The following is an 11,543-nucleotide window of genomic DNA, read 5'->3' on the forward strand; positions in this document are numbered from 1 at the left end:
GCAAAGTTAATAACAAGTTTATTAATACCACCAAATATAGATACTTTGCTTCCTTATTTAGATTTCAGTCTTAATATGACTAAATTTACGTGTTACTGCGAAAATCATAAAAAAATTAACTTCTTTATCATTGTTTTCATTGCTTAATATGGGGGTTTTCCATATTTCATTCATATTCATTGCTTTATATGTATTACCTAACTAATTACGAGAACCTTCGTTATTTTTCGCTATAAATAGTCTATGCTCTAAATAAAAAAAAAAAAAAACAAAACGAGAAAAAAAAAAAAGACTAAAAGTAGCAATATTGGTAATCAATTAAAAATACCTAGTATGAAAGTAAATCGTTAAAAACTCTATAAATGCTGAATCCATTGGTTACGTATCCATTCACACTTGGCAGGACATATTAATATTTATATTGGCTTTCACTAATTAATATATAAATTGATTTTTAATTAATGTCGATTTTTACATTTTTGTGGATTTTTATTATTTTAAATAAGTATGTACATCTTTTACGACCTTGTAGATAAGGTTTTATGTTTGATTGGATTAAATTAATTAATTGAAATAAATTATAGTAAAGATATTCCGTATTCTTAGGTAACTGTGGACAGAGCAATTTCAAAATATAGTTTCAGGGTAAAAAGGTGGACTCGAATATAGGATTAAATTTTCTTGTCAGATCAATCAGTACATCTGAATAGCAGCTTTAATGATTTTTTTAATGTATAGAGTTCATAATTTACTTGGTAAGGAGATGCAAGACAGATTAATTATTATATATTTTACTAAAAAATCAATATACGATGATATATACTTAACTGAAATCAGATCAAGCTTAGCTTTTTTTTATAGTGGAGAATGCCAGTAGATATTAAAGAGCATTCTCCAATCTCCACTATAAAAAAAGATCTAGCTTAGGTCTAAATATTATTAATAATTTATCCAAATACACGTAAAAATAACAACACAATCTTTCCAAAATTGTAAATTTTTCCTCAAAATATCTTGATAATTGATATCACTCTATACATTTATGGTGGCAATTATACAATTGTTATATTATTGCTTCACGTGCCATCTCAACTGTAAATGGTTTTGGCAATAGAATTAAAAGTTGCACGCAAGTTTTAATTGCACCCTTTTAAATCGACTATTATTCGTGCTAATCACGCGTTTAGTTGTTACATAGTGTGATAGAGATATTAGTAGCATTGAGGTTCTTATTTCGTAGCACATTTGTTAATCTATACTAATATTATAAAGCTGAAGAGTTTGTTTGTTTGAACGCGCTAATCTCGGAAACTACTGGTCCGATTTGAAAAATTCTTTCGGTGTAAGATAGCCCATTTATCGAGGAAGGCTATATGTCATCTCGCTAAGACCAACAGGAGCGAAGCACTGCGGGTAAAACCCAGGAGCACAGCTAGTACATAATATAATGGTATAAGATCGGATAAGATAACGTTTTGTTCAATAATAATGGTGGAATGGACGAAGAATTTAAATATGTTACACACACACTTTGAAGCTCTAAAACACTCTTAAGTTCATAACTCTGTAGATGTAGAATGTATGTCTCAATAGAATTAGATATAGGTACTTCAATATATTTCTAGGGTTAAGAAAACACACTTTATCAATAAAACTATGCGCACAACAAAATTCTCGTGTGTGCTGGGCACACGTGTCAGAAATGAAACTTCTTTGGAAAGATTCAAACATACCAAAATAGTCGCCTTACACCATGACGTGACGGTATTGCCATCACGCGATCTTGAAATTTTAACGTGCCTAAAAGAGTTTCACTTAAAATATATAATGGGACAGATAACTTATAAAAATTGGAACACCTAGTACAGAAATAGATGACTTAGAAAACGCATGCAAACAAGAGACATGTAACAATTTAGTAATCTGTGGCCAGGGGCGCCTTGAAGATTCTGCATAACATCACTAATATATACATATCTATTAAATAATAATGATTACAACACACACGTAAGACTCGTCTATCACGGAGTCCCGTTAGTCTCACGTTTCACTTTTATTTGACTTGTTTTCACTTTGCCGAGAGGTCAGTTACGACATTTTGGTAATAGGCTTGGCGATGACTGCTCTTTTTGTTACATTAAACACGTTTAATAAGGTTAATCCGGTTTTAATAAGGTTTGTTTTTAAACATGATATGTGTGACTTATCTTAAACTATGACAATAGTAAAACGTGGTAAAACTGTTTTGTTTAACTAGTCTACTTGGAATGTAGATTGACTTTTTTGTTTTGGAGATGAAATATGTTTTAATAATATAAACAAAACGCAAGGCTGTAGAGCAGGATAAGTAATCTACTATATAAAAATAAATCGGGTTTTCCTTCCTGACGCTATAACTCCAGAACGCACGAACCGATTTCCACGGTTTTGCATTCGTTGGAAAGGTCTCGGGCTCCGTGAGGTTCATAGCCAAGAAAAGGTGTCTCTGGTGGCGAAACGGAGTTCGCCCGGTTTGCTAGTAATCTATAATATTAGAAGAAGAGAGTTTGAGAGAATTCTATATGTATTGATAAGATGAATGAGTTTTGGAAACGTTTGTTGGAACTAAATTATTATTGTATTGCTTTCGACAGCAAATAATAGATAATTAAATTGATGAAAAATGAATTGACACGTAAAATTAATAATTGACTGTATTTTTTACTGAAATTCATGAATATGGTCATCTAATTTATAATATTATATATTTCTTAACGTTCAATAAAATAACATACATTATCTATTGTCCACAGCGCGAACACGGCAATGGACAATGACGTCACACCCGTGTACCTAGCTGCTCAAGAGGGCCATCTGGCGGTGCTCAAGTATTTGGTTCTGGAGGCAGGAGGGCGGCTAGATGCAAGGGCGCGCGATGGAATGCTGCCTATACATGCAGCTGCACAGACTGGCTGCTTGGATTGCGTGAAATGGATGGTGAGCTTTTTTATGTAATGTTAAAGCGGGCTATCGGCGGGTCGTTCGTCTTTTTTTTATTTATTTTTTTTCGGGTCGTTCGTCTATGGTAAGCGAACGCCCATGAGCATTTGCAGATGTAGAGACGTCTCTGTGAGTGTGTTGCCTGCTTTTATGGAAAAAAAGGATAAGGAAAATAAGGGAATGAAATGGGAAGGATGAGGAAATTATCTGGAGTGTCTAGAGCATTTAACATGAAACGACAATTATTTTCATGTCCTAAATGCCATTTGAAAATACGATTAAGTTTGAAAAGCTTTTTGTCATTAACGATTTGTTTTATGCCTTGTGCCTTACTCCTTCATCAAATTTGAATATAAACTGTTAATCGGTTGGAACTAACAGCTATCCCGCCACAATATGGCACTAATTCGATCCTATTCTTACTTGATTTGATTATTCATCTATTCCATTCATAGCTCGTCGCATGAGCCTGATATCATGCAAGAAATAATATTATAGTCTAAAAGATAGAGTTTGCGGGATAGAGTCTATGATAGTATACGTATTTAAAACTGACAGACGATTAAACGCAAGATTTCCTAGACACGAATAGTCGTTTCCAATCCCATATACATTATATTCTACCCATAATTACAATAGCAATCACATATCGAAATATCGTGAGTTCCTTTATTATATAAAGACAAAGAATGTCATTATATGTAATTCATTTTTTCACAGTATTGCATAAGATATGATACAGATTATACATCAATAACTACCGGAGGAAATACATATAAGCGTGGTAACACTATTTATCTGTTATATGATTGAAAATTACTTTATCATAAGGAAGAGTGATATTTTCCGATCATATACCAATCTTGATTACTCGCCTTCTTTCCTGTGTTCATTGGAGATAGTCAATGTTTCTCTCACTCTTATTATAAGATGGTTAGGCTAAGAGTAAAAGGGACTACATTATTTTTATAAAAACCCTTAGACATTTTACAGAAAGAAAATTTCCGTGTGTCCATTTTGGCGTCGTAAATAGAACACGAAGCATATGATAATACATTAATTAAAAATCGTGGATTACAAAAAAAATCAGTCGATATTTCATAAATATATTTAGTTAATAACACTTAATATAATTAACAATTATAGTTACTTAATCGTTTAGTCGTTGTTTCACATTTATAGGATTTTACAAATTATTTACAATAGAATTGTGTACGAGGAAGTTTTTCAATCACCGCTTATTAAACGTAAAATACTATTATTACTTTAATATTCAAATAATTCTTAAACATAACAAAAATCATTAATATTATCAGTTCGGATGTTTTCATATCAAAATAGAGCAACATAAAGCAAAAACGACAGCATACATATTATGTAATTATGTTTTACATAAGAATAATATTTGAATAACGTATATTTAAATCCAAATATGGTAATTGAAAGTATCATTACAAAGCACAAAAAAAATTACATAATATCAGAATGGGATGTTGGCAATTTAACTCGCCATGACTATTCTATCTTCCCTATAATTATGGTAAATATAATAACTGGCAACTTTCAAATGCATCCTAAACGGAAACTGCAGTAGAAAACGCACTTTTTATGTGGAAGAAAGCATTATTACATTGTCATTGTGTGGACAATATGGGCATAATGTTGCCAGTAACAATCAATGCTCAGCAATAGTGAGCAATAAATGTAAAGAGAAAGTTGAATAAATCGTTAGATATGAGTTTCGTGACGTTTTATATTAGCTAAAGATATGATTCGTTTTGACTTTCAGGAAGTAATATAAAGAGAAACATACGAGATAAAGAATATACCTACATTTATTTGCTAGATAACGTAATGCATTTTGGGGATTTTATAGACTTGAAAATATTAGTTTAGCTTAGTGACTTAAAACTTTGTAAAGCTTCGTAATTATTGTAGTGATCGATTAAAAATCAAAACTCTATTTTTTGGGTTATTTGATAAATATAATTACTATTTCATTTTCACTTATTTACGTCGCAAATATTAATATAATGACTAGGCAGACTAGGCAGGCAATGTTTTTGGCAACATTAGTGAAACTTCTTTAGGCGCGTTGAGAGTAAAATTTTAAGGTCGCGACATTCCAATACCGTCACATTATGGAGTAAGGCGACGATTTTGATATCTTTGTATCTTGCCAAAGAAGTTTCACTTCTGACACATTTGCTCGGCACACACGCTCTATTTGTCTAGTAAACATCTTCTAAACAACCTATCGAATATTCTAGATCGTCGAGCGTGGTGTGGACCCGAACGCAAGAGACGGGGACGGGGCTACTCCCCTACACTTCGCAGCATCACGTGGACACCTGGCGACAGTCCGCTGGCTGCTGCGTCATGGCGCCAGACTGCATCTGGATAGACATGGCAAGAGTCCGATCAATGATGCAGCTGAGAATCATCATTTGGAGGTGAGGTTTTGATATGTGGTCTGGTTAGGTTCATGCGAATATGTGTGTGTCTATATACCTAACTAGCGGTCCGCCCCGGCTTCGCCCGTGGTACCTACATGTTTTATAGCCTATGTTGCTCAGTGAAGATACAGCTTTCTAATGGTGAAAGAATTTTTGAAATCGGTCCAGTAGTTTATGCGTGAAAACTATAAATACATAATTACAAACCTTTCCTCTTTATAATATTATTAGTAGGTATAGATAATTTCATGCCTGTATACAAATATTAGTTTTCTTGATATCATATATCTTAATCTTAATCTTAATACTATTATAAAGGCGAAAGTTTGTATGGATGTATGGATGTATGGATGTTTGTTACTCTTTCACGTAAAAATTACTGAACCGATTACAATGAAATTTAGCACACATATAGAGGGTAACTTGGATTAACACATAGGATAGGTTTTATCCCGAAAATCCCACGGGAACGGGAACTATGCGGGTTTTCCTTTGAAAACGCGGGCGAAGCCGCGGGCGGAAATCTAGTGTAAAAATAAAAATTGCTACGAACCGAAAATCTTACCACAAAAACATTTAAAATTCAAAGCTTTTGCAAGAAATCTCATAATTGCCATTAGCTGGGTCCACACCGGCCGATCCAGTGATCCCGCGATCCGCGGTCCAGGATCGCGGAGCATGGATCGTGGATCATGTTAGGCCGATCCACTTTAAAAACTTGCGATCCAAAATATGCGCTCCAAGTGATCCTAAGGCGATCCGTGATTCAGCCAGTCTAACTCTTGTACGATATGGAGTCACACGTACAACGGCGGCGTCTTGCCGTTGCAGCAGTAACTTTTATTATACTGAAATGTTTGCGCAAAAAATCAAAAAAAAGAAATCGACGGTTTTGGGTGAAACAACTTTACAAAAATCGATTGGAATCTGGGACTCAGCTGTACGCAGAGTTAGTTTCAGATGAAGTGGAACACAATTTTGCAAGAATGAATGCTATTCAATTTGAGATATTCGACTTTCTGAGATGTCCATGGTGAGGTGGATCGCGCGATCCAACACAACCGTCCACACCGCGCGCATCACGCAACTGAGGCACCTTTGAAGCGGGTACAAAAACCGCCCGCTAACGGATCGCACGAGGTAGGGATCGCGCGCGGCAAAACGCGTGCATGGATCGCGCGCGGCACGTCCACACCGCCCGCATCTTTGGATCGCGCGCCTGCCGCGCGCGATCGGATCGCGGTGGATCGGCCGGTGTGGACCCAGCTATTTATCAAAACAATTAAACATGGTAGCGACATAAAGCGATACTGCGAACCATGCACAACAAAGATGTGTACTTAAATGTGTTCAATCTTTATACGAGAAGAATGTGCACTAATGTCATAATAATGTTTGCCGCTAGAGTGCGGGTAACAATTCATAATTATTATAGTAGAGCCATTTTAATAGGCAACATTTGACAGTTCAACAAAATTCAACAACGTAACCTAGTAACGACGACATAGAATAATATGATATTTCGTTTTGTTAGAACTGCACATTTGCTTAACTTTTTTCAATTACGATAACATATTTATAATAATAATGACCGATACAAGTAATTTTAGGATTTGATTTTACTGATAAACCATTCTAAACATAATAAACAATTTCTGATTTAAAGAACTGACGTTGCTACAATTTTGTGTCAATAAACCTTTTTTCTTTTTAAATACCAGAGACGTTACTCTAAAAATCGAAATCTGACATCTAGAATCGAATGCATTGATTACTTGGGAATAAAAATCATCATAAATTATTGACATGTGTTTCAAGTTCGATTGACAAATGTTTCAAGTCCGTATCGATTAATTCACTTTAATCGATGTTTTTAAGCAGGTTACCACCCTATGAAGATAAAATTAATAGACGTCAAATGTTGCCTATTAAATTGGCTCGACAATAAATGAGGGTGCGAGGCCATTTACTTGTTGCTATAGAAATTTTAAACTATAAATTTTATTGTCAATACCTTAGATTACAAAACAAAATAAAATAATTTTGTAATCTAAGGTCATTGGTCAATACAATAATAAGCTATTGGAGAGCTATAAATTCGACGTCGTGATCACTCATCACGAAACGGGATTCGAACCCGCGTCTTTCGTCTAAACGAAAAACAAAAATCGATTTTTTTTAATGAAAATTTTCTCATTTAAAAAGCATTTGAATGCTATAAAACTGAAATGTCCAGTGGTCCAATTGGAAAGATTAAAAACAGTGTTAGCAACCTGAAGCGAACCGATTATTGTACCAGGGGCGTAAAATTATCGTAAATTTAGCATATTTGGATAGAAATTATTGTGTTTTTAGGATAAAGTCAATAAATTTATAAATAAATAAATCATATAAATTGTAATATTGATAGGTATGCAAGTTCTCTACAGATCTTTTTTAAACTACTGCTGTCAAATCAACACTCAACAGGACACTGAAACCCAAACGTTTTACGCGTGCTACAGAGTTACAGACCATAGACTATACAGATAACAGACTACAGACCTGAACCGAATACCGATTAGGCGATTCCCTTTCCACTTTAAGTTCAATAAACGCGCCAAGTTTAAAATTCACCCGGACAAATTTTCCCTGTTCCCATGAAAGTATCGATATGAATCACGTCAAAATTTCATATTTATAAAGAAAATTAAGAAATGGATTTGAAAAAGTTGTGAAATAAAAAATGAAAGAATTTATTTTATATATCAAAGACTTATATTTATAGACACAGAAAATATAATTATTATATTTTCATATAATTTTTCAAAAATATAACATAGTTAACGTATTCATAAAGATTAATTATTTGTGTTAACACTTAGAAATCGTTTGGCATTAAAATATTATTAAATTCCTCTACATCCGTGTCACTATACAAATCTTGAACGGTTCTGGCAGTGCTTTCTGTAGTAATAGTTTTTTTATAGAGTAACGCTTTGTTCATCCGACTGTATTCGCTCTTATTCTAACGCCATCTATGGTTCCTTAGGAATATTACGTGCTACAGTTGCGGTACAGATACGCAAGCAGTTTTCGCTTCAAGTGGTTTTGATTAGATCATAGATGGCTCTGTAGAGTGTAGTTTACCACTAGACAGGCGGGACTGACATATGAAACTTCACGTTTTGACTTTTGACAGTTCGGTCTTGGGAGTTTGGCTTTGGGACATTTTGGTATGGGTGAAATAATATAAATTCTCGAATTTTGCATCATGATAGAAATTATCGTACAATCAGCGTACGATGATACCATGCTATCGTACATCGTACGTAGGCACCAAATTATTGTGTTTGTACAATAATTATTGTACGGTTCCGAACGCGCGCTGATTAAAAAGCTTATAAAATTTACTTTAGCTGAAGATAGATGGCGTCAAAGTATTCGTAAATCGCGCTATAGTTATGTTTTTGCAATATGTAAAGAAGATTGAGTATTGTCCGTGAAAATCACAACAACAATCTAAAAACACTATTTATTATATATTTTTGGAACTTGTACTATTTATGTACAGGTATTATATTATTATTAATTAATTAATTAATCTATATGTTACGGCTAAAGGTAGGTGAGAACATAAACTTAAGATTAGCCGGCTAAACTTAGGTTTATTTTCGACGAGGTGTTAATGTTAGTTTGTTCTATCTTTAGCCGGCTAAACTTAAGTGTAACCGCAGGCCCGTGGCTAAAAATGTCGGGGTGGGTAGATTTGGTTACTATAATACATGTAAGGAACAGGGCGAGTGTTTTCTGGCACTTCGCCGGCTGCTGCCGCAGCACGCTCGCTGCGCTCGCTCGGCTCGTGCGGGTCTTAAGAGTTCTAACCTAACCTAACCTAGCCACCAGCTTTCTGCCCTGAGTCGGGGTGGGTAGATTTGGTTACTATAATACATGTAAGGAACAGGGCGAGTGTTTTCTGGCACTGTGCGGGCCCCTCAAGCCCTCCACCGGCCCGGCGCTAACCAAATCTACCCACCCCGACATTTTTAGCCACGGGCCTGCGGTTACACCGGCTAAAGATAGAACAAACTAACATTAACACCTCGTCGAAAATAAACCTAAGTTTAGCCGGCTAATCTTAAGTTTATGTTCTCACCTACCTTTAGCCGTGACATATACATATAATAAATCTGTAGAAGGGTCAATTCTGTACATTGAAAATATTGAAAAAATAAATAGCAGGGGGTGTTACTGGATCGATACCAAACCCAAATATGTGATTAAAAAAATTTTTGTCTGTCTGTCTGTCTGTCTGTCTGTATGTGAAGACATCACGTGAAAACTAACGGTTCGATTTCGATGAAACTTGGTATAATTATACCTTATTATCCTGGGCGTAAAATAGGATACTTTTTATCCTGGAAAAATACGTAGAAAAAAAATTAATCTTAATTTTTCAGTTTTATCCATGGACGTTGTTCTGTAGAACCGCGAACACACGTTGCGTATTATTATAGGCCTAGCCGTTTATAAGATTTCATTGTCAGAGTTACTCAAAATGTAGAAATAAACCATCCACGCGAAGACCGACATCCGCGCGGACGGAGTCGCGGGCGGAAGCTAGTTAATTAATATAATTATTATTATTATAATATAATACTATCTGTGCCGCGCGGTTTCACCCGCATTGCTCCGTAGTCCGTTCCTGTTGGGTCTTAACGTGATGATATAGTTATAACCTACAGCCTTCCTCGATAAATGGGCTATCTAACACCGAAAGATTTTTTCAAATCGGACCAGTTACTGAGATTGGCGCGTTCAAACAAACAAACAAACTCATCCAGCTTTATAATATTAGTATAGATTATTTATTACATATTTACTAGGTACCCTTCATGTTCTCACTATCATAGCTCAAGCTCTCATGCTACATGGAACCAAGACTCCAAAAGCATTTACATTCGCTTGGCGCAATAGTTTTTAATAACATCACAGACTAATAATAATATACTACGTAACTTACACCAGTCACCATCTTTCTTATATATAAAAATGAATCGCAAAATGTGTTGGTAAGCGCATAACTCTGCTGCTCTCTGCATAACGCGGCTGAACCGATTTCGATAATTCTTTTTTTATTATATTCCTGGAAGTACGAGGATGGTTCTTATGTAGAGAAAACGTAAACATGTACCACGGGTGAAGCCGGGGCGGACCGCTAGTTTTAATAATAATAAGATTTTTCGTCTCTGTGATTTCCTTTCCTTTTCATATAGGACAAAATCTCATCAATTTTACTGACCACCAACCATAGGGACCTTTCCTTTGTTTTTGCTGGTATATTCGCTGGTACTTTGTGTCTATAAGTGTTTATCAAATCTGATTAATTTCGTACAAAATATAAAATTAAACTACAAGAAATATGCAATTGATTCATAGCTTCATAGAATAAACAGATTCCCATACAATCACAAAGAGCTTATTGAAACGGGCTTGTTTAATTCACTTTCCATACAAACAAGACAATGGCTATGAAAGTGTATCAGCCACGAATCAGCGTCATGTTTGATGCGTAATTGCGCAGTTTTGATACTTTCTCTCTAATTATATGCCCTTATCAAGAATTTGTTTTGATACTTGGAAATGTAGTTTGTTGTGCGTTAATTAACATGCCAAAAGTAATATTCACAATTATGCTAGAAGAATCACTATCCTTAGGATTTTATTATTATTAACTTATAAGTATTTTTAAAGTAGGGTTTTGTTAAAAGGTTAAGCTCGAGCATATCTTTAAACAGTGTTAAATTAAACGTTAATAGACCATGATTACCAAACTTTTTGTTTTATTTCAAATTTTCTATACATATTTCCTATTCATAATATATGAATTTCTAGAGATCTCTTACGAGAGCTAAATTTATGTCTCTCAAGATTTTTTCATTCATTTGAGTTTCTGTACGATTATTATTAAACATTTTCATTCATAATATCAATGTTTCAAGTCATATTTATGAAATATGTATTCAAAATGATGTAAAGCAACTGCTCCAAAATCCGTCTCCTTGATAAATACCACGTAGACTTGTTCTACGATAAATATACCAGTTATTATCGGCAATTTTCCACCTT

At 34.6% G+C, this 11,543-nt stretch overlaps 1 protein-coding gene across 7 annotated transcripts in view; it reads left to right on the forward strand.

Moving 5' to 3' along the window:
• The window catches only part of f (espin protein forked), a 98,807-nt gene that overhangs the window by 62,194 nt on the left and 25,070 nt on the right, over positions 1-11,543 (forward strand). For all 7 annotated transcript variants that reach the window (XM_089705530.1, XM_089705531.1, XM_089705529.1 and 4 more), the window contains 2 exons: positions 2,793-2,976; positions 5,250-5,432. In XM_089705530.1, coding sequence (XP_089561656.1) covers positions 2,793-2,976; positions 5,250-5,432 — 367 coding nt within the window. The remainder of the gene's footprint in view (positions 1-2,792; positions 2,977-5,249; positions 5,433-11,543) is intronic.

Source organism: Colias philodice, chromosome 17 (genome assembly GCF_061535455.1).
Source record: "Colias philodice isolate Cphi_HAF_F1 chromosome 17, ilColPhil1 Martin Lab GWU primary, whole genome shotgun sequence".
Lineage (NCBI taxonomy): Eukaryota > Metazoa > Arthropoda > Insecta > Lepidoptera > Pieridae > Colias > Colias philodice.